The 24828-nt window shown below is 41.9% G+C and overlaps 2 protein-coding genes and 1 non-coding gene across 3 annotated transcripts; 2 read left to right on the top strand and 1 right to left on the bottom strand.

Annotated features, from left to right (window-relative positions):
• TRNAI-AAU lies at positions 2640-2713 on the top strand. Its single transcript has one exon. It is a non-coding gene; the product is annotated as a tRNA-Ile (tRNA).
• Positions 4122-22791, bottom strand: LOC106503498. The gene is given in 4 exon segments (XM_018038507.1): positions 4122-4510; positions 17363-17708; positions 19161-19283; positions 22436-22791. Coding segments are annotated over 4 exon segments (1113 nt in total). The 5' UTR covers positions 22748-22791; the 3' UTR covers positions 4122-4178.
• LOC102180549 (histone H1.3) lies at positions 9297-12908 on the top strand. The gene has a single exon (XM_018038538.1). The coding sequence runs from the start codon at positions 9349-9351 to the stop codon at positions 10012-10014; it is 666 nt and encodes a 221-aa protein (XP_017894027.1). The 5' UTR covers positions 9297-9348; the 3' UTR covers positions 10015-12908.

Below are 24828 nucleotides of genomic sequence, written 5' to 3'. Positions count from 1 at the left end.
AAGTACTGGAGTTTCAGCTTTAGCATCATTCCTTCCAAAGAACACCCAGGACTGATCTCCTTTAGAATGGACTGGTTGGATCTCCTTGCAGTCCAAGGGACTCTGAAGGTTTCTTAAATATGAGATGCCTCATAGATGCTGAGTTCTTTATGTGCCTCATGAGTGTGCGGTGCCTGTTTTGTCCTTCAATCCCATCCTCTGTGTTTAGAACACGTTTGTCTCTAGTCTCTGAGTCCAACATATACTTAGTATCCGTTGCAGAACTGGATACTCTTCAATAACATAGTGAATCCCCTGCCTCCTCTCCATTCTCTGCTCTTTCCTCAGCCTAACACTTGCTACTCCTTCTGGGCCCATCTCCCAAATGACCTTCTTCCTCATACCCTCATAGCTACTTTGCCTGCAAATGGCTCTAACAATAAAATTTTTCACCATCAGTGTCCCTGCTTGAATATATTCAGTGTTAGTTTTTTGAACACAGTGCTGTAAGAGGCAATCTGCCCTGAGAGTTCTTACGTGTTCTTACAGGCTGTCAAGAATGCTACTCATCAGGGTTGAGGGACCTTAAAGAATAGGGTGGTGGTTGCTCCCAGACAAACAGCAGGTTTACTTGCCACACTCACTTTAAGCCACCAGTCCCCCAAGCTGTCCCGTGGCTGTGATGCAAACCCACTGTGCATGCAACATCCACCTAGGCCCGTCCAGTTCACCCCTATGGGACTTGGTGGGCATGGTGAACCAATGCAACCTTGTTGCTTCTGTGCTGTGAATAATAAAGCCTCTTGCTCTCTGATCTAGGTGTTGTGTCTACTATTAGCAGTCGTGAAAAAGTTACAGGTTATTTTATTATCTCCTAAGTAGGGTAAGATCTCAGACTCTTTACAGTTTCTGACAAAAAGAGAAGAATGGGAAGGAGAAGAAGAGGAAGAAGGAGAGCAGGCGGAGGAGGTGGAGCAGGAAGGGAGATGGGGGAGGGAGTGGGTGGCAGTGGGGAGAGAGAGATAGGCTAGCTCTCTGCTCATCTTGGTGGCACGGTCAGGCCTGGAATAAAAGTTAGTCTCTCCAGACTCGGAATCTCTCTTCCTATAGGGGATAATGAAATCTGCTGTGGGAGGTAGTGATCATAGATTGGGAATAATGCAGGTAGAGAGAACTCTCAGGCCACTATAGGGATTGGAAAACTTTGTAGGAGGAGCGAAACTTTCCGCTACCTTTTTAGGATTTCTAGCCAGGCTTGAAAATTTAGTTGACATAAGACAGATTAATAGCAGAAAAGAATGTGAGTTTTATTTAATCTTTTTATATGTATATGGGAGTCTTAGATATTAAGAAGAGGTGGCAAGAATACACGGAAGAACTGTACAAAAAAGATCTTCACGACCCAGATAATCATGATGATGTCATCACTAATCTAGAGCCAGACATCTTGGAATGTGAAGTCAAGTGGGCCTTAGAAAGCATCACTACCAACAAAGCTAGTGGAGGTGATGGAATTCCATTTGAGCTGTTTCAAATCCTGAAAGATGATGCTGTGAAAGTGCTGCACTCAATAAGCCAGCAAGTTTGGAAAACTCAGCAGTGGCCACAGGACTAGAAAAGGTCAGTTTTCATTCCGATTCCAAAGAAAGGCAATGCCAAAGAATGCTCAAACTACCGCACAATTGCACTCTTTGCACACACTAGTAAAGTAATGCTCATTGACTCATTGGAAAAGACTCTGATGCTGGGAGGGATTGAGGGCAGGAGGAGAAGGGGACGGCTGAGGATGAGATGGCTGGATGGCATCACCGACTCAATGCACATGGGTTTCGGTGGAGTTGGTGATGGACAGGGAGGCCTGGTGTGCTGCGATTCACGGGGTCGCAAAGAGTCGGACACGACTGAGCGACTGAACTGAACTGAACTCACAGGAAAATGATGATCTAAAAGGCAGTTAGGCCTAAATGTTTAGTTTGAACAAAGAGTAGTAATTGTGAAATAGAAGCTAACATACATGAGGAGACTAAAGGAAAATAAGGATTATTTTAACAAGGTCTGTTTTTACAGATTTCTCTTATCCTGGACTCCGCATTTTTTGGTGACAAAACTGTTACTTTTTTTCTTGGTAAAGGGAAAGCACCTTTCACAAGGAATAATTACCTGCTTTGGGGAAGAAAAAGGGAAGTCAGAGCCCCATTCTTACATCAGCTGTTCTTCAAGTTCCTTTGCTGAAAATAATTTTTATGCCATAGTGGCATATTCTGGGGTAGCATAGTCTCCGTTATAGTTGTTATTCAATTCTTTTTTGGATGCCACGTGTCTTACCATTTTTTGTTTGTTTGTTTGTTTGGTGTCTTACCATTTATGGCACATTCTGGATGAGATGGCTCAAGGAGGGTTTACAAATTGATAATGGAGAACAAGAGTTTGTTGCTTGGGACGAATCACAAACCAGGAATAGGAGCCAAAGAAGCAAACTGAGAAACATCACGGAGATCATAGGATGTTGGTGAGGAAGAAAGGTACAACAAAACACTGTGAGAAGGTTATGAAGTCAGGAGCAATAAACAAAATCTCATGTAGTGGGATTAGAAATATAGGTTTAGATTTGCCCATTCAGAGGTCTCACTATGAGGAGATTTTTCCCAAGTGAAAAGCAGGGCCGGTTAGCTCAGTTGGTTAGAGCGTGGTGCTAATAACGCCAAGGTCGCGGGTTCGATCCCCGTACGGGCCACTTTCTTTGGTACCCAGGAGGCCGATAACTTTTCTGAGGAAATTTGCCTCTTAACCTACACAGACCTGGGAATAGTGGGTAGAGTCCCATTGCTGTCGTGTCCTACTCTTTGCTACCTCTCGGACCATAGGACTCCAGGCTTCTCTGACCACCACTGTGTCCCGTAGAATGCTATTTAACTAGCTCATCCTTTGGCGTCCCTTCCTCCCTTGGGCTTCTCACGGGGCTCAGTGTAAAACAATCTGCCTGCCAAGGCAGGAGTGGCTGGCGACCCCGATTCGATCCTTGGGTCCGGAAGATCCCCTAGAGACGTAAATGGCAACTCACTCCAGTATTCTTGCTTCTTGCCTAGAAAATCCCACGGGCTAGAAGAGCCACCACATATAATCATGAAAAGATATGCAGACAGTGACTCCAGATTATCCCAGGCTTGGAGATTTCATAAATGGGAAGGATCTAGTAAGTGACAGACACTAAAACATATACAGGAAGGAGGAATATTAAAACCTTAATCTGGGACATCACTATTGTTAAATAAGGATGACCAAGTAATTCGTTGTACAATCAAATAAGTTATAGGTAGTTATTGATAGTGGAAGTGGGCTCCATTAATATCTATCTTGAGAAAACAAGCACAGAATGAAACTGTCCCTGGATGTGTTCACCCACTCCAGTATTTCCACTGATAAAAATACAAGTCCTCAAGGAGTGAAAGATTTAGAAACCAGGTGGCAGGGAGAAGGTCTGAAGACAATCTTTTCTGCCTAGTGGGAAAATGGAGCGGTAAGGATAGTCAGATGAGGTGGGAAGGCCATAGGTTGACCTAACACAGTAATTTAAGGCACATTATCAATATTTTGGAAAATAAGTATTAAGATGACTGATAACCTCTTAATCATGCTACATTTCCAAAGGGTCCTTCAAGACTGCACTGGGTAAGACTGAATTTTTAAATGGTCCTCCCACCCGGGTTTATTAGCTATGGATCCATCTGCCTATAGCTATCTGTAATGTTTCCTGTGGGAGGGAGGCTGTTTCAGTCTCAGGTGCCCTCTACAGGACACTATGAGCTTGGTCAGTGGGACATTCTAGCAGTTAATTTTAACCTTTGTGGAATGAGATGAATTTAAACACATTGAAATTAGAAAACTGCATTTCCAGCTACAATCCACTCCTATTGAGGAAAAAAATAACCCAGCAGTCCCACTGCCTGAGATTTCCTTCGGCCTTGTTCTATTAACATGTCTGAAAACCGCCATCTTGAGAGTCAAAGTTGAAAAAAAAAAAGTGAAGGACAAATACAATGACTAGCTTGCAGTAACACCGCAAACCTTCTATTACCATTAGATATCAGGCATAGTACCTCTGGCTTATTCGCTGATAAGTAACAGCCCTTTTTATGACCAAGTGGATGGCCCTGAAAAGGGCCGTTTTGTAAGCAGAAACTTCCTAACTACACGGCCACTTAGCCACCGAAACCGTAGAGGGTGCGGCCCTGACGCTTGAGCGCGTAGACCACGTCCATGGCAGTGACAGTCTTGCGCTTGGCGTGCTCGGTGTAGGTGACCGCGTCCCGGATCACGTTCTCCAGGAACACCTTTAGGACCCCGCGTGTCTCCTCGTAGATGAGCCCAGAGATGCGCTTCACACCACCACGACGAGCTAGGCGCCGAATAGCAGGTTTGGTAATACCTTGGATGTTGTCTCGCAGAACTTTGCGATGGCGTTTCGCGCCTCCTTTTCCGAGCCCTTTTCCTCCTTTGCCCCTACCAGACATGATGAAAAGCAACAGTTGTTCTTTTCCAGTACCCGAGATCCAGCTGCAGCCCTTTATATATCAGTTTTGCGGACCTTTTAGGAAACTGAAACAGCGAGGGCGGGAACTAGACTTCTGCCCCCGCCTCTTCCCTATCTTACTGGGTGTTTGCTATTGCCAAGAAGGGAAGGGGGCGTGGAAATGCTATTGGGTGTCTGACCCTCCTATTTCCTGGTTGGGGTCCAGAGTCACTGGTTTTGTGGTCTCTAGACAGGTCCCTGTGGGTTTTCTCAATTAATATTGTACAAGTTTCCTCACCATTTTTATTATTTAATAAAAGGAGGCTGTTTGGCCACATCTGTCTATAAAAAGGGACAGAAAGCAGAATAAGACTAATTGTAAATGTGAAGATACTTTAAAAAATGTATTTCTTAAATTCCTAGCAATACTTTTCAAATTTGGCTGATCGTCAATGTTTTCGTTTGGCAAAGCTTTAGATACACATCGTTTCAACATTCCTGATAAAGCGGGAACTTCAGGAAGGGGAGATAAACTTAACTGATTTTCCACTCTATGCTGGAAAAGCACTATTTACATTGTGAACATGAAGAATCGCAGACTTGAAAACCTAATTCTGTTCTAGTAAGTAGCATTGTTGGGGTTAGAACTGATGCTTTCTGATTCTGGGGTGTAATGTCCTTGCCACCTACGTCAGTGAAGTATTGAAGATACAGCATGATGAAGTGTGGTGGGTTAGTGACTAAGTCATGTCCAACTCTTTCGACCCCATGGATTGTAACCCTCCAGGCTCCTCTCCATGGGATTTCCCTGGCAAGAATAATGCAGTGGGTTGCCACTGAATAGGAATTTGCAAATTAACCGCATTTTAAAAATTATTGGCTGAAATGCTGTTCATGTTAAAAGGATAACTGATGTTCTACACACCGATGATAGGTATTGATAAGTTTACTAGGCTGATGCCAATATTTACTCACATTCCACATATTCACATTGAATGCCTTCTATGTAACTACAGAGGTCATTAAGAAAAAACTCCCTTCTTTGCTGGTGTTTACCGCATAGGCAGTTAGAGGATTATTATTTCCTGAGTCACAAAGTTTTGAGTTTTATTTCAGGTGTGCTTACCTGTGGATTTAGACAATTTGTTCTCCCATGCTCTCCTTTTTGAGAGAGGCACTAACAAGAATCATTGATTCATCCTTTCAACAATTCAGGGTTTATTATATTCCAAGTACCCGTGTAGAAACAGTGCAGTAGTCGCAGGAGACACAGATTTGATCCTGAGTCAGGAAGATCTGCTAGAGTAGGAAATGGCAACCCAATGGCAAAATTCTTGCCTTGGGAAATCCCACGGACATAGGACACTGGCGGGCTGCAGTACATGATATCGCAAAGAGTCAGACATGAACAGTTGAGTAGGCAGGCTCAGGAGCTTAGACTTTGAGAATTTCAGGACTAACCCCAAGTCTACTGAAATGATACAGCATTTTAAACAATATCTCCAAGTGGGTAGTTTGCTCCAACCACTTGGCCGGTTTGAGAGAGTTGTTTTAGAGCTGTGGTGTCCTACATTAGCCACTAGCCACCTGTGTTCATTTAAATTTAAATTAGTGAAAATGAAATCAAATTAAAGAAATAATTTCTTCAGTCAGTAACTACTATTTAATAGATGCTCAATAACCACAGGTAAACATAGTGGTTGTGCAGATACAAACACTTCTATCATTGTAGTAGGTTGTTTTAGGCCGTATTTTGATAGAAAATTTCTTATGGAGAACTTCTAGCCCAGCCTGAGAAATGGAATGTGGTAAATATATGAGACTGAGACTTGCTGCTGGAACTGAGGATTGGCGTATTTTTGAAGTATAATAGAAATTAGTTAACTTCTAGATGTACCAGATATTACAGATAGAAGGAAACTGGAAAGTTGAGTGTAGTAAAGTTGTTTTAGGAAATTAAATTAATAATATATAGTTATGCTTGGAGGGGAGTTTCAAGCAGGAGCTTGGAGGGGAGTTTCAAGCAGGAGCTTGGAGGGGAGTTTCAACCAGGAGTTTCACCTGGTCCTCAGGTGAGACCATCTGACAGAAAATTAAAATGGATGTGATTTCTCATTACCTTTCTGAGCACATGATTATAACGCAATGCTCTACTTGTTATATAGCTCTTCTTTTTAATTTGGCCTTTTTTATATTTAGTGAACATAGTCACTTTTTTCCTTACATTTTTGAAAGTTAATGAATTTTAGAATGCTTATATACAGTGCCCGTGGCTTGCCCTGGTGCATACTACCTATATCTTTTACAGTCACTGGCTATGGTAGAGTAGGGTGTTGACACCAACATTAAGAGGACATGAAGTTGTGAGATGCCCATCACTTGTCTCACTTTAGTTTTTCTTATTTATTTTTTACATCTATAAGGTAAAAATAGTTGAATTGTTAGTCTAGCAGAAAAATACACTGTTTTAGGATCTATGTAGATTTAGGATTCAAAAGTATTAAACACAAGTTTTTTTTGTGGGCTATAAGTAATAGGAGAAACTTTCCAAATTTACAGTCCCATGGGAATGATCCTGCTTTCAAGAACCATGTCCACACTACAGTTAGAGTGTAAGTACTTGGGTCTCAAGCAATAACTGCATCTACATGTAGCACAGCTCCATCATTCTATAAATATCTGGGGAAGAACTTTTCAGGTGGAAGCATGTCTCAATTATCATCCTCTCAGAAAGGCAGAGACCTATAAACAATGAAGCGAATGGCCCTGAGCCCAGTGTCTTCTCCCTTATTTGGTACCTAAAAAGCCATGGTACCAACAGTAGTTGCATAAGAAAGAAATTGTGACATCTGCTGTAGGAAGTACTTTTCACCTATCTTAAACTGAGTACATATAACTTAGGGAACAAGTTGAACATGTATTCAACAACTGATATTATGACTACAATGATTACCAAAATAGTAAAGTATTAAACATCTGGATTTTACCTGTATCTTGAGGACTGATAGTATTAGGCTCTGGCCCAAAAAGGAAAAGGGCCTTTATACTGTGCTTGAAAAGGAAAGGGGCCTATATTACTGTTACTGTTGCTATTGACAGTGATATCATTGAGGATGACAAGTAGCCCTTTTTTCCAGACTCATAAAATACCTGTCCTGGGAAAATTGGAGTGTTCCGTAGCCAAAATTTTAACCTTCCCTCTTTATACACTGTATTTGTATTTGGTACATAACATGGTCTCAAGTCCCAGAGATTTACTTTTAGACAGTACAAGTCCAAAATAACTATTGAAAAACAAACCAAGTGATGTCTATGTAATTTGTTAAGTATGGAGAGATGACATCTTTAAAACTGATTATCCTGTCTTGGAGTTATATGAGAAAATTCTCAAGTTACTATTGAACATAGGCCAGAAGAATTAGATTTTTGAAAGTAGGGATATCTACTAGAAAAAAAATCACAACACCAAAATATCTTTCCTGTTTATTTACTTTGACAAACATGAGACTTAGTTTGAGTATTTGATTATTTAATAGATACTAGTTTTGTGCTTAATAATCCAATATTTACTCAATTCCATTAGTTCTGCATGTTACAAAGAGATGGAGTAGTAAATCAGCCATATTTGCTATGAAATGTTAGTTCAGCTCCTCAGGTGAACATATTCAGCCAATTAATTTAGGTTGCGACAGTCAGCTTTGTATTTTGCTAGTAAAAACTCAAGGAAAGTTATGAAGACTCAGGAAATGATTTAAAGGAGAACTTTTTCTTCTAACGCCCTGTGTGCCTATTTGCAGTGTTGAAAACCGTTAAATCAAATATGTATTTTAAGTATCATTTTGGAATACAGGAAATATGTACACAACTGTACGATAAATATTTGGGGAAAAAAGGCTAATGGACAGACTGTCACTGAGCAATTTACAATATTAACCCAGGTGTCTGTTTTTTGAGCTTAGAGCTGGTTATTTGTTATAGAACTGCCATTCTGGGGCTTCATGATTCATTTTTCTTCATTGAGGATGGCATGAGGGATTTCTAATGCCCATTTTGGGTCTAAAAAATCTATTATACTAAGTTTTAAAGAAGGTTTTAAAGACTGTGTTTGGAGCTGTTTATCTAGAAAAACAAACGGAGCAGCCCCACACCCCAGCCTTCCAGAAAACCCGTTTAAATCACGAAACACTGCAATCAAACCCAGTTTATAGTCTCGTCACTCATAAACTTTTTAAAAAAGTCAGTTTTTGCTAAAATAGTTATCTATCTTGTACGTAGAATTTTCTATCCCAGTGCCAATTCCCAGTGCTTAGTGCAAACAAGTTGCAGGAGAGCTGTGCTATTGCTCTCGCGAAAAAACCGATTTTCCTTGTATATTTCAGTAAAAATGAGGTTATTTATATAGAGTTGAAAAGAAAACAATGTGTATGACAATGCCTTGGAAGAAAGATTTGCAAAGGAAACAGAGAGAACTAGTAATTTTAAGGAAAATCTGAAAGTTGTCTCAATTTGACTGAAGTTTCCAAGAGAGTTGGGGGAATCAGGAAAGTTTCAGGGAGCCGGTTTTGAAACTAGGTATAGCAAATAAGGCAGGAATGAAGCCTGAAGAGTCTCGGATCAGTTTCCCCCACATGCCTAATTATTTCGTGCCCAGATTTGTTATATTTTTCTTCTTTTTTAAGGGGCAAAAAACACAGCCACTCGGCAGAGCCGAGGAGTCCTCCCTAGCCGCGCGGCGCACAGACCAGGCAACCAATCATCACTCAGCGACTCTCTATATAAACCCCCAGCCGGCGACGCCCGGGACACGCCGTTCTGACAGTTTACCCTTACTATTTTGTCTTTCCTGGCTAAACAGAAGCATGTCGGAGACGGCTCCGGTTGCTCCTGCTGCTCCCGCACCTGCAGAGAAGACACCTGTTAAGAAGAAGACGAAGAAATCGGGCGCGGCCGCTGGAAAACGCAAGGCCTCCGGGCCCCCGGTGTCCGAGCTCATCACCAAGGCTGTCGCCGCCTCCAAGGAGCGCAGCGGCGTGTCTCTGGCTGCGCTCAAAAAGGCACTGGCGGCCGCCGGCTACGATGTGGAGAAGAACAACAGCCGCATCAAACTGGGTCTCAAGAGTCTGGTGAGCAAGGGCACCCTGGTGCAGACCAAGGGCACCGGGGCTTCCGGCTCTTTCAAGCTCAACAAGAAGGCGGCCACCGGGGAGCCCAAGCCCAAGGCGAAAAAGGCGGGCGCGGCCAAGCCCAAGAAGGCTGCTGGGGCGGCTAAGAAGCCCAAGAAAGCCACGGGTGCGGCCACTCCGAAGAAGGCTGCCAAGAAGACCCCTAAGAAAGTAAAAAAGCCGGCGGCGGCTGCTGGGACCAAGAAAGTAGCCAAGAGCCCGAAGAAGGCGAAGGCAGCCAAACCGAAGAAGCCGACTAAGAGTCCGGCCAAGGCCAAAGCCCCCAAGCCCAAGGCAGCCAAACCTAAAGCTGCCAAACCCAAGGCTACAAAGGCCAAGAAGGCGGTCTCCAAGAAGAAGTAAATCTTCAGCGGCACCTCCTGCTTTGAAAATCTCAAAGGCTCTTTTCAGAGCCACCCACTAATTTCAGGTGAAAGAGCTTAACCGGACATAAATCCCTAAGTTTACCAACGAGTTTTGTAATAAAGGTAATTTTTTTAAATTTGCCGCTCTACTGTGATTGGACAGCTGAGTGTGCGTCCGGGTGCGCGCGCACCACAGGGTCAGTACCGTGATGGTGGTCACAGTGCTGTAGTGCGAGCTCAGTGCCTCTGAAAGGAGCCACTTGTGACGGCTCTGGGTCTTAGCAGGGATGTTGAGCAGGACGCTGCACTGTGCGATGGTAACGCGACCCCGAAGTTACTCGTTGAGGATTTTAAGCTTCGGGGGGTGGGGTGGGTAGTGTACGCTTTGTGATGGGCCCCGTTCCCCGCCAGCTCCGGTATCTCTTCCTTGTACTCCAGCACCGCGGTCTCGTACACCGGGACCCGGTCGGAGTAGTTACCCTTGGGAAGCAGACAATGCATGCGGCCCCTGGGAAACGAGCCTGGCCCGGGAGGAGCTGGTTTTTGGCCTTTGTTCGCCCTCTGCCGCCCTGTTTTCATCCTCCATATTTGTTAGGGAAAAAGTGCAACCTGAAGAATGGATTATTACAGTCTGGATGTTTGTAAGGTTTTCTTTCTCATTGGTTTGTAGTGTCTAAGGAGAATTAGCCAATCAGAACGCACTCCCGGGTTTATTTGCTTGGTCTCTAGGAGAAAATACTGCGTCAATTAGAGATTGAAATACAAGGATTTGCGTATACTTGGAAACAGTTGAAAAACTTGTATTTTTTTCCCTCTTAACGAACGTAGTCCTACTCGAGGGGACTTTGATACTACTGATATTCTGCCTGAGTCTGCATAATTGTTCCTACTATGCTGACAGTGTGAACTGCTCAGTCGTCCGACTTTTTTGAGACCCCATGGACTGCACCCCGCCAGGCTCCTCTTACCTTGGGATTTCCAGGCAAGGATCCTGGAGTGGGTTGCCATTTCGCTCTCCAAGGGATCTTACCGGCCCAGGGATCGAACCTGCATCTCCTGCATTGTAGGGCGGATTTTTTACAGGTGAGCCACTGGGGGAGCCAACCCTAACACTAAGGTATAGTAAAAAAATTGTTAAAAAAAAAAAAGTGTAAAAAGCACTCCTGGCTGTTTATAATTTACCCGTTTATCAAATTCTTTCCCGCTAAGATGGTTGGCAGTCTCATATCTTTTGGTGGATAAGTAATAAATAGGGAGGTAGAAATAATTAAGCTTTGGGAAACGCAAGGAGAATGCTTAGCTCCTCGAGCCGCAGTAACCAGGGCAAAATAAATTGTTCTAGGAAGATGGATGTTTCGTCATTTCCACTTTATCCTGTTTTTAATTTCAGGGGAATGCCACTGTGTTTTACTGATGAATCTTGACAAAAATCTGAGTTTTGTAGACCATTAGGCAGTCGTAAGCATGGTTGGGGAAAAATTACATCTTAGCAAACTAAATTCAGTTAAGCATTTCCTTTTAGTATGTCTGTAAGCACAAGCAGTTACAGTGGATTTTGCAGACCTTATTGAGTTTTTCAACAGTGGCTGTCACAGATGTTTTTATATCACTTTGAAGATATGAAGATATCTTGAAATAAAGTTTACATCATTCTGAGTCCTTCAAACTGACATTTGTTATTCCACTAGTTGCTCTTTGTTATTTGATATGACTAATGAAGCACATTATATGTACGTAAATACATTTTAAAATCATATTTTAATATGCCTTTCTTATCCTGTATTGGTATTCTAAAACATGATATTGAAAAGGTGTTTATAGGTTCCCCAGGGTGTGCATAGAGTCCACCATACAAGTCATGAGTCCCTGAGCAGATTGTCAGTGGGCAAATACCTCATGGTTAAAAGGCTTCATCTTATTTATTTGCTTACAGCCTATTCCGCCCCCCCACCCCACCCCCACCCCCACCACCCCCAGCCCCTTACATACACCTTACTGGTTAATAGTTTATTAAATTTTAGTCTTTCAACTTTAAAGAAAAAAAAAATCTTTGATTATCTTTCTAGCTTTTCTAAGTGAGATTTTATTTTTCATCCATTGCAGTTGCATTCCATACTTTCTTCTTTCTGGAAAGAGCCCCAAATCCCGTCTCTTAGAACAGTGGTTTGGTTGAGAAGGATATTTGGATAAATGGGAAAATGTGAAATGGTTACTCAAGAGTCTTTTTGAATATAATAGATTGCATCAAGAGGGAAAGTTAAGAGGGAAGAGACCTGTGAGGTCTTTAATACCAGAATGAGTTTGGCTTCTGATGAAGAATGATGAGGAATAAGAATTATGTGGGAATGTGACATTCAATAAGAGTGGTACTATACAGTATCTGTAGTTAATTACATTTTACAAAGCTCTTCTATGCCTACCTCACTATAAAGCTCTTGCAGTAGGTATAGCTAAACTCCTTGTTTATTATTATTAGTGTGTACCAGATGTCTTTGGGGGTCTTAGTTCCCCAAGCAGGGATTGAACCCAGTGTTTGCTGTGAAACCACCAAGTCCTAACCACTGGACTACGAGGGAATTCCCAATGCTGTTTGTTTTACAGTTCTGAAAATTGTGGCTTAGAAAGATGAAATGGCCAGCATCATCTTGTCAATAAACAGTGCACCTGAGTCTCAAACCCAAAGTCTCAAAGTTTCTTTCTTCCTAGTGTCATTTTCTGTGCACTGCTCCGCATCTATTATGCCTACTGGAAAACGAGTTCTCTATTTCATTTTGATGCCCATCTAGAAAGATGTAACATTCATGTATTTCTGTTTGAGATCCTTTGTGACCTATCCAATTCACAATCCCTTTAGAATGTACCAGAAGCAATTAAACATCATTCATTCAATGCTCTTCTAGTTTTAGTCTGGCTTCTGTAAATTAATATTCATATTCCTTTCCCTTGGACAGTTTCTAATTTCCAAGGAAATCAGAACTTGTTTAAATCTTACTCCATCTTCCCAAGTTTTGTTGCACTTAAAGCAGCTTAAAATGAACAACTTGGGAATAGGTAAAGAACACAAAGATGGCTTGATATTCTGCACCAGGAAGATGAAAGATCAGAAAGCTTATTCGTGTCCCAAAGCCACATCCCTAGGAGAGCATTCTGAAACATTCATCCTTGGAGTTCTGATGTTCTTTTGGTGAACAAAGGTGGTCTGTCAGGTACAGTGGCAATATCCAGGTTTAGGAAAACTTAACAGATCAACATTTAAAGATGACAAATATCGGCCAGGAACCTGTATGAGTAGTTGTCTGCAAAATATACTAAAAGGAAAAAAAGGTTTCTTAGCTTGGAAGGTGTGAAGGGCATGTGCATATTTTCTTAATGCAGGAGGGTAGTTAGGCATATGACATAAATCTAAGCCAAATGTATTAATAATCTTTCAAACCAGCCTGAAGTTACTATTTTCTTACTTCTGCTTAGTAATTACCTGACTCCTTATAACTGCAGGAGGTAGACTAAGTTCATGTCACTGTGTGGAGGCCTTGATTACTCATGTCACTCAGTCACCAAAGCAGGTAAATGTTTATATAGTGACGGGTAGCCCACCAAGCTCCTCCATCCATGGGATTCTCCAGGCAAGAATACTGGAGTGGGTTGCAATTTCCTTCTCCAGGGGATCTTCCTGACGCAGGGATCGAACCCAGGTCTCCCACATTGCAGATAGACACTTTAACCTCTGCACCACCAGGGAAGCCCTTAAATACAAGAATCCAAGTACTAACATCAAAGATTTCAAGGGAGGAAAGGAAGCCGGGTTGAATAAAGAAGGGGGAGGAGGCAGGAGAGGGGGGCGAAAGGGGTGGACTTACAGACATCTCCTGCCACCTACAGATACCCAGGCGAATTGGGACTTTTCCCTGGGCCTCCAGAGAAGGGAGGACTAGAACTCGGCCCTACCAGAAATCAGACCAGACCAGAACCAGAATTCGAGTTCTCTGCCAAGAGGAGGTGATCAGTCTCCAATCCTCAGCTCAGGCTGAGGGCCCTTCGACCAGATTCCTGTGTCCAGGACTGGGGGACTAGAAAAACAGGGAAGGATAGGAAAGGTTAAGGAGAGGAAAGAGAGAGGGAAGGGGAGAGAGGTCAATAAAGTCTCTTGTTCTTTACCGGTCAGGGCACTCTGGCCAGTTGTCTGTGTCAGGAGGAGACCAGGGACAAAAGGGTCCCAGCTGCGGCCGCTTGGTCTGGTCCATTGACAGGTAAGCTGGCCCCTGAGTATCCCAAGTGGTCAGGAAGTCAGTCTCAGCGAAGAGGAGTCCCCACCAGAGTCGCCATTTGTTGCAGGAAGACGGACCCCTTCCAGGGCCCGAAAGTGGGCTCTTGTCTAACAGTCGGAAATGAATTGTCCAAGGAGACACATATGCTAAGCAAGAGGTTTCATTGGGAAAGGGCACCCGGCTGGAGAGCAGTAGGGTAAGGGAACCCAGGAGAACTGTTTATATAGTAGTAGTAGTGAAAGTCACTCTGTCCTGTCTGACTCTTGCAACCCCATGGACTGTAGTCCACCAGGCTTCTCTGTCCATGGGATTCGTAACGCAAGAATACTGGAGTGAGTTGCCATTTCCTTCTCCGGGGCAATCTTCCCGACCCAGGAATCAAACCCATGTCTCCTGCATCGCAGGCAGATTCTTTACTGACTGAGCCATGAGGGAAGCTGATATTTATATAATCTGACATTTTCTCCCCTCTTATATTCTCTCCTTGTCCTCTTACACCTGGGATGATTCCATTGCTTCCTAATTAGTACTGTAGCCATGTTATTCCTAACTGGTTCTTCCTAATTAGTTTATCCAGCCCCTAATTCCTAAATTCTGATCATCTGTCATATAAAAATTATTGCTGCTAAGTCACTTCAGTCCTGTCCAACTCTGTGCGACCCCATAGACGGCAGCCCACCAGGCTCCCCCATCCCTGGGATTCTCCAGGCAAGAACACTGGAGTGGGTTGCTCCCTATTAGCCTCTGGTTCAAGTGGGAACTTTATTGCCTTTTGCTGTTGCTGCTTTTTCTGTTTGTTTTGACAGTTCTATTCATCTGTAATTCTCTCCTTTCTACCTGGAATAAGCTTTCCAATTTCATCTCAGGTTCCATCTCAATGAATAAGTTCCCCTAATTAAAAAAATCTAGTTTCCCTGCTAATGTGCCTTGATGATATTAATATTTCAGTACTATTATTATCAAGGGAATATTTATAATGCATCTTTTCTCATTAAACTAAACCCTAGGTCATTAGTTTTCTTCGTCTTGTTTTTCCCAATAGTCTAGGTGTGTTTTTAATTGACCAATCTTTAAAATCCTGTCAGATGGTGGGATTGTCTCCAGATAATCAGATTCAGTGATTTCATTTACTGTTTTTCTGTATGAGACTAAGGGTAATAAATCTCAGCCCCTTCTATCACTCTCCTCCCAATGGCTTAACTTAGGCACTGTACTAGCTCCTTTACTGCCATCCAAGGTGTTGGGGCTTCTGAAAAGAAAGAAAGACATCCCCAAATGAAAACAAAAGAGCAAATAATCAAAAAAACCCTTAAATATAACTCCTTTGCAATAAGTCTTCAAATGTAGAATATAAAAATTTACCTGTGTGCACATGTGGTAGGCAGGAAATGAGGAAAGTATGAAATGGTATTTCTGAATCATCTTGATTTTTTAGCTATCATTTCCATAAAATAAAGATACTGATTATTCAGAGAGTATATATTTGTGTTTAGTTTACATGTAGTTATAGGCAACCAGGTAAGCTTGAAGTGGTTATACAAGTTAGTGTTCCAACAGGTACCTGTAAAATGTCACGTGATTTAGATTTGAGACATTTTCCCAATAAAAATTCATTAAGAAAGGTCTCATATTAAGCACTAGCTTTTCAATGTATTTAAAATTTTTTTAAAATTCTGTTTGTCAGCTAGCATCATCATTGTTTAATGAGCAGAAAGGCTAAAAACTCAATGTTTTATTTTTATAGCTGTTCATCAATTCTATTTCTGTGCAACTGGCTGTAATAATTGTAGTATAATTGAACACAGTTTTATGTGACCTTGTACATTTTCAAAATCTACCCATTTCCTTTAACATATACCGAAACATTTAGATAAACATGTCAGTTTTCTTATGATGGCTCATCTTAGGAATCAAGCCTCAGGGGTAGCTACTGAGGATCACCCTAATACTGTTGTTAACTATAGTAATGCTTAAAGGGGAAATGTTTTTGGTTCTACTACTTTTTATCTATAATTTTTTTAGTTTCAGTCTCCTCATTTGTAAAGCACTAACAGAATAATAATAATAGATATTAGGAGATAACTATTGAGTTTACCTTATTTATGGAGCTTTCAGACTAATAATGACTTCTGGCAAACTCAGTAATGCAAGTCAGTTTATTTCTATGTGAAAAAACTATTTAGTATTAAACTAACATGAACTCTATCAATCTTTTACTCTTATAATCAACACTGAATGGTAATTTCTATTTGTTCAACAACTTTTAAATTCTAATTTCACTCAATTTCCTGAGAATTTAATACGAAGAACTGTTCTAGATGTTTTGGTGGGTTGAATATATTTTTCATGCCTTCGTGGGCTTTATCTCTTGACATCCATCATCTGATGAGACAGAAACAGACATTAAGAAACTCACCGTGCTATAATCTCAAAGTACAGAACGTGGGAAACAAAGTTCTAATATGGAATGCTTTTATTTGGCACTAAAAATGTCTTACTTTATTATTGGAATTATGAATATACTTTCTTTCCTTACAAGGGTCAAGGCTTTCCATTTCTCAGCATCCAAGTCTCAATACCTGACAGACTTCCAAGAACAATTACTTCATGCATAAACTTCTATTTCTTACGATGGCTAACTTGGCCTGAGCATTTATTTACAGGCCTTTTTCTGTTAAACTTCTCACCTGGCTCTTGTTTTTCCAGTGAGTCCCGAGGTAAAACAGCTCACACACACACACACACACACACACAACGCATGTACCACGCCTTAATGTGCAGAACCTACACACAAGAAGGCAAAATGGAGTAATTTAAGTCGTGCAGGTAGTTGCTACATTGATAACTTGCAGAGGACGTAGGACTTCCTAAGCTGCTGCACACACATAGGTTTCTTCAACCTCTTGTGTTCCAATCACATATTACAGCACCCTTCACAGATTAGGTGATTGGCTCTGAAAAGAGCCTTTGGGTTTAAGTTATAATCAGTCAACAAGCCAATTTATGCCCTCTCTCCGCGGATCCGGCGTGCAAGCTGGATGTCCTTGGGCATGATGGTGACGCGCTTGGCGTGGATGGCACACAGGTTGGTATCCTCGAAGAGCCCCACCAGATAGGCTTCGCACGCTTCCTGCAGCGCCATCACCGCCGAGCTTTGGAAGCGCAGGTCGGTCTTGAAGTCCTGTGCGATCTCGCGCACCAGCCGCTGAAACGGCAGCTTGCGGATCAGCAGCTCCGTGGACTTCTGGTAGCGGCGGATCTCTCGCAGGGCCACCGTGCCGGGCCGGTAGCGGTGGGGCTTCTTCACGCCGCCGGTGGCCGGCGCGCTCTTGCGGGCCGCCTTGGTGGCGAGCTGCTTGCGCGGCGCCTTACCGCCGGTGGACTTGCGAGCCGTTTGCTTAGTCCGCGCCATACCTTCGCCTCCAAGACAATGGGATTAGACTAGGAAGGTTGCTCCCGTATTTATAAAGGACCGGAATCACTCTGATTGGATTGTGGGCAATTCCTGTTGCTTACGGGCCGCTTAATTCCGGAAGTGCTTCGAGCTATTTAACATTGGTTCATCCATCCGGTGCAAATTTCGGATTGGTTCATTTCAATCAGCAGCCATCTTCCCCCCTTAAAAAAAAAAACAAAAAAACATTTCCCAAGGTGCTTTATTGATACTACACTGTCAAGTATGGTCCACAAGCACATTAATCATTCAGTAATGTTGAACTTCTCTGCTGTTTGGATATAAAAAATACAATGTGTCCGTGAAAGCCCTTTAGAATTCATACACCTGCCATTTTATGCATAGTTAACTTTTTCATCAGGGTTCTAATCCTGATAATTGTCCCCTGTTTAAGAATTCACCGTCTAAGCCTCTCGAGTCGTATTCCACATTTACAGTTAATGTCTCATTCCCGGTAACATGGTCTTTTAGTACATACAGTTAAGATGTGAAGAATTTTGTATTAAGGGGACACGCAGCAAAATCCCAATATTCTGGAACCTCTAATGTTTATTTTCCTCTTTGACTCAAAACTGGTAATTTGGGTCTGTTCTATGGTTTAGACGCACTTAAACTGTCAATCTGGGGTTAATGGCGACATCCGTCAACAAAAGGTTTGCAATGCGGAACCTGAATAAAAGATGGCGGCGAGCGGGAGCCTTTAGCACACTGCAATGGGCTAGAATCTCGGGAGTCATTCTGAGAGTCTCAAGGTGTACGAGACAAACCCACAGCGCTTTTATGAAGACTTGACTCGGCTACTTAATAGGAATTCTTTACCTAGTTTTCACATCCAAACGCGAAGACTTTCCTGTAAATAAAATGTTTTATCGATTTTTAATTATTTATGTCATGTAACATTATTCTTAATCAACCTATAGGAATACATGAACGCATTTCTTTTTGACCCAATAAAGAAAGCAGGTTTTGAACCTTAATTTACATACTATTTATCTATTGGTCAGTTTACGTCCAATTAAAGATCAGATTTGTGAGTCTTTGACTGTATCCATGATTTAGTACTTGTGATATCTTGTTCTTGGGTTTGTTTCCCCATTTTTCATGCTGTTTTTCACGCCAGAGATAGCTAGATACGCCCCAGCCTCAAATAATATTAATCACTCAGTCGTGTCCGACTCTTTGCGACCCCCATGGAATGTAGCCTACCGGGCTCCTCTGTCCATGGGATTTTCCAGACAAGGAAACTGGAGTGGGTTGCCATTTCCTTCTCCAGGGGATGTTTTCGACCCAGGGATAGAACCCGGGTATCCCGCATTGTAGGCAGATGCTTTACCTTCTTAGCTACCAGAAAAGCCCTGTTCTGTATAGGTCTGTCTATAGAATGCTTAAGTAGGTTCTCCTGACACTGGCATCTTGTCAAAGGACTTGGGCATCAAGAGCTCGTTTGTCAACCACAACATCGAGATATGAGGGGGGTGAGATGTCGCGCTTGGCGTATAAGTGCTTTACCATCACAAAGTGCTGGACCATCACATTCCGGCCATGTGCCTGTTTTTGTACATGGAATTGACCAAGGACTCAGTGTTCAAGAGCACCAAGGTTATCACCAAATTACACCAGCTCCAAGTAAAAATTTTCTCTACCTTTAGCATTCCTCAATGTCTCTTTATAGAGCTACCAATTTTTTTGTAATGAGAGCTATAATATTAAGATTTTCCAGCTTTTTACATTTTTTAAAACATTCTTTAAAACGCAGGAAACCAACCATAATACAATATGAGAGGTTAAACTTTTGTTCTTTAATGCAGCAAAGAATTTAAAATAATTGTGTATTGTAATAAGTATTAGGAAATTCTAGTATTCTGGTTTTTAGGTTTTTGTTCCTTAAAATCTTTTAAATTGTTCTTATATTCATTCATTGTTTAGATTTAAAACTTTTCTGGTGAGTTCCTGTGGACTTAAAATTGTTTAATGATGACACTTGTGTTTGGGGTCCCTGTTTCAAATAATCTTATGTGTTTCACAAATATTAGTCATGAGAACGTGTTTGTACAAAGAGGATCAAAATGTCATTTAAACAGTGTATAGGCCTAGAGTATTTAGTGGAATCTCAAGAGTTGAATCTCAACCACTAGGGTAGACTATTTCAAAGGTGATTGTTCAAATTTACATTAAACATAAAAAAATTTCACTTTATTTTCCTTGAGTCTATTATTGATATAATTAATCCTACATTGTGCTGAAGCAGGGTCTGAAACCCTCATTTTGAGACATTTTTAAATTTTTATATTCCCTACCTTCAGTCAGCGGTAGGTTCTGTATTCATTTACACAGGTGAGGAAAAAAAAAATCAAAGAAACAGAAATCAGATGTAGAAGTGCAGGGAGGGCAGAGGATATGGAAAGAAATGCATAGTTTTCCTGAAAATTCGATGGTTTCTGTATTGCTGAAAGTAAAATAACATCAAAAAATTGTTTTCAGTACTTTTCAACTTACAGACTTGCTATTTGGTATATCAGGCAGGCACTACGAATATACATGCCAGAGTGTGTGTTTGTGTGGAGTATGGAGTTTCATCTAATTGTGGAACAATGTTTGTTAAAGTTTTTATTTGTTTTAAATTTCATTTTCCCCTTAGATAAAGACTGTAGTTTCAGTTAAATATATCTGTTATTTTAGATGACATGGTAGAATCTTTAGAATCTTAGATGAAGATTCCAAATGTGCTGGCTGTCTTTATTGATGGATAACTGATTGCCTTGAAGTTACTAGCTTCACACATGCATTATCACACGGATTCTGTGAGTCTGGGCATGTTTTATCTGGGTCCTCTATAAGGTGTTATGCAGGGTTGTGGTCTCTTGATTGGGGGAAATATATGCTTCCAAACTCACTTAGTGGTTGGTTCTTTGTAATTTTAGGACTCAGAATCTTATTTTTGTCTTGACTGTTGGCTTGAAGCCCTTATAGGCTGCTAGTCTTCCCTTAGTTCCTAAAGAGCCCTCTGAGTTTCTTGTCATTTGGACCTGACAACAGGGATGCCCGGCTTGTGAAAACCAGCATGTAGGACTTCCCTGGTGGTTAAGAATCTGCCTCCCAAATTAGGCGATAGGTGTTTGATTCCTAGTCCAGGAAGATTCCACATGCCACAGGGCAACTAATATTGAGCCCTTGAGCCAGAGCTACTGAAGCCCCCCACCCTAGGGCCCATGCTCTGCAACAAGACACCATCACAATGAAAAGCCCATGCAACTAGAGAAAGACTGCATGCAGGAACAAAGACCCATTGCAGTCAAAAATAAATAAAATTTGTATTAAAAAGCCGAACCAGCATGCAAGAGATTGGAAGATGTTACAATCTTATTGATAACCTAGTCATAATGACAAATTTTTTTACATCCTGTCACCTATGGTCACATGCTTTGATGGGTAAAAAGAGGTCACAGGTCACATCCACAGTCTAGGGCCTTGATCACATAAGGGTGAACTTTAAGACCAGAAATCGTGTGGGCCACCTTAAAGGAGCATCACAGGACCCAGTATGACCAAAAAGCAGTTACCTAACACTTGTCTCTTCCCTCCCTCTTCCCCTCACACCTGCCCCCACAGTACTGGGATTGGTTCAGATGGCCTGCAGGTAGGAAATCTACTTAAGGAAAGGGCATCTAATACCTTGAAGTCCTTTTCAACTGGCCTTTGCCAGTTACTTTGTCTTGAAGCCAAGACAGACGACTTTGTTCAGTTGTTACTTTGGGGACTCCTTTCCCCTTTTCTTTGCAAATGCTGACATATGAAAAACGCTGGTGTAGCTGAGTCCCAGCACAGGGCTAGATGTCCATGTGTTTACAGCCAGCTTTCTGACGTTTTACACACGAAAAAAGGATCCGGAGGGTTCATCAGGTGAATTAGTTGTTGCTTTATTATAGACTACCAGGGAGTAGATTTGACAAGGCAGGAAACAAACCCCCAATTCTCTTTAAAAAAAAAAAGTTGACCCGGTAGTTTATGGCCCTCGTGCCACGTAAGCCTCCTCACAGGTGCCTTCACTTCCTTTAGTTCAGTCTTTCATTGTACCTTGTCTTGAATTTCTTTCCTAGCAGTTGTTTATCAGGTTTTCTTGAGATGTGAGGAGACTATTGAAGTAGTACTTCCCTTTGCTCACCAATGCAACTTCCGGATTATCAATATCTCATTTTAAAAACTTAGGAAATTCATTAACTTTGCAGACTAAGTGTTCCTAGTAAGAGCTGCACAATTTAAAAGCCATTATGTGGCACTGTAACTGCAACATAGGGGAAACATTTAATGCACAGGTACACCAATGGTAAAAGCGCCTGCCTACAATGCAGGAGACCTAGCTTCGATCCCTGGGTTGGGAAGATCCCCTGGAGAAGGAAATGGCACCCACTCCAGTATTCTTGCCAAGAAAACCCCATGGACAGAGGAGCCTGGTAGGCTACAGTCCATGGGGTCGAGTCGAACACGACTGACCAACTTCACTTTCACACAAACATGAGTTACATTAAAGCAGTTACTTACAACCTGAGATCACAAGTTCACTAAGCCCCATTTCCTCGCAACAGAAAAAGGGAAAAAAAGAAAAAACAGCTCAATGCCACGAGCTCTCTCAAGTGAAAAGATAGGTGGCCCTGAAAAGGGCCTGATAAGCTGATACAGAAAGCCTGTTTGTGGGTTCCGGCTTAACCGCCAAATCCGTAAAGAGTGCGTCCCTGACGCTTCAGCGCGTAGACGACGTCCATGGCCGTGACCGTCTTTCGCTTGGCGTGTTCGGTGTATGTGACCGCGTCCCGAATCACGTTTTCCAAAAACACTTTCAGCACCCCGCGAGTTTCCTCGTAAATGAGGCCAGAGATGCGCTTGACCCCACCGCGACGAGCCAAGCGGCGGATCGCGGGTTTAGTAATACCTTGAATATTATCCCGCAGAACTTTACGGTGACGCTTCGCGCCGCCTTTCCCAAGGCCTTTCCCACCTTTACCACGTCCAGACATTGTTAAACTCAGATCGGGAAGCCTAGGAAGCAATCTAGATAACAGTGCCGAAATTCTTATTTATAGTATGGTCGCGGACCTATTTGAAAACTACAAAAAAGGCGGGTAGGGGAGGGGCTCATTCGTAACCAAATTTGTCCCAGCCCACCCTGAGAGTCTGTGGGGCGGAGTCGAGGAAACAAAATTTCTTTGCTCATTCCCTGAATTTCACCTGAAAGACTCTTGTTTAAGGGAGTTTAAAAACATTCTTTTGTTTAGTAAGGGATAGTACCTATTAAGGCAACATCTGTTTTCAACTTTGAATATTGAAGCTTAGTCATTGACCGAGATTTTATATTGCCTCATTCTTCAAACGCATTTCTGAAATGCGAACGAGTCCCTGGGAAGCATTTTTGTACAATTTAAATGAAAGTGAAATAACTATTGTGGTAAACTGATCTTCGGGAGCAAGGAAATTGCTGATATCCATTGGGAAACAAGGTTTTCTCGCTGATGTGTCTTACTCGGAGACATCACTCTATTACCTGCGCCCTCATTACTTGCTACTTTTTCACATTATAAGGTTTAGGATCAGGTTTGTGACAGGTATTTTCTCGTTTTCAATTTTTTTTTTTTCCATTTGCAGGATGAGAATTTTAATTCCGATATCATAAACGTGTTTGGAAAATCAACAAGTTAATTTTTGGTTAAATGTTTCTTCTTGAGTACTATAATTACCTGAGGAAATTTCATCTTCTTGCTCCAGAGATTGACTTTCTCCCCAGTATTATTATTATTTTTTAATTTATGTTTAACTTTTTCTTTATTTTAGTTTTGTGTCCGCTGCCTCACGGCATGTGGGATCCAGTTCTCCAACAAGGATTGAACCGACTTCTGCAGTGGAACTGTTAAGTCGTAACCACTGGAAAGTTGGGGAAGTCCCGCTCCCCAATATTCTTCAATCTCTCAATCTGGTATTTTGTAATCTGGGCCTATGTTAGTTGCTTTTATAACTTCCACATCCCTAGGTGTGCAAACTTTTTATTTAAGAAGTCAGTGCTAGACGCTTGTTTAGTCACTAAATCGTGTCCAGCTCTTTGCGACTTATATATAGTTCCCTCAGTTGAACCAGCAGTATCCATTGATATCTCCATTACTTACTATGGGGTGTCCCTTCCCCATTTCACCTCGGAGTAGTCTTTCTGAGTCTGTGTAGATGGAAGGTCTTGACCTGGAGAATGAGGAATATGTTGTATCTTTATCTTTTATCTAAGCAGGGCTCAACTCCTCTGTATTTCTGCGACTACTCTACTGTTTTGGAGTATATTCCACAGGGAACAAACTCCAACTACTCAGCCTGGTGTCATCTATCTCTTGCCTCTATGTGAGAAAATTGTCTGAGCCTTGGAAGTAAGGTTAAGATGGATTGGAATGGGTGAATTTAACTAAGATGACCATTATATCTACTACTGTTGGCAAGAATCCCTTAGAAGAAATGGAGTAGCCATTATAGTAAACAAAAGAGTCCAAAATGCAGTACTTGGTTGCAATCTCAAAAACAACAGAATGATCCCTGTTCATTTCCAAGGCAAACCATTCAATATCACAGTAATCCAAGTCTTTGCCCCAACCAGTAACGCTGAAGAAGCTGAACAGTTCTATGAAGACCTACAAGACCTTCTAGAACTAACACCCAAAAAAGATGTTGTTCTCATTATATAGGGGACTGCAATGCAAAAGTAAGAAGTCAAGAAACATCTGGAGTAACATGTAAATTTGGCCTTGGAGTACAGAACAAAGCAGGGCAAAGGCTAATAGCGTTCTGCCAAGAGAACGCACTGGTCATAGCAAACAGCCTCTTTCAACAACACAAGATAAGACTCTACACATGGACATCACCAGATGGTTGACACTGAAATCACAATGATTATACCCTTTGCAGCCAAAGATGGAGAAGCTCTATACAGTCAGCAAAAACAAGACGGGGAGTGGACTGTGGCTCATATCATGAACGCCTTATAGGCAAATTCAGACTGAAATTGAAGAAAGTGGAGAAAACCACTAGACCATTCAGGTATGACCTAAATAAAATTCCTTGTGAC

Source organism: Capra hircus, chromosome 23 (assembly GCF_001704415.2).
Source record: "Capra hircus breed San Clemente chromosome 23, ASM170441v1, whole genome shotgun sequence".
Taxonomy (NCBI): Eukaryota; Metazoa; Chordata; class Mammalia; order Artiodactyla; family Bovidae; genus Capra; species Capra hircus.
This window is presented reverse-complemented; position numbering and strand designations above follow the sequence as displayed.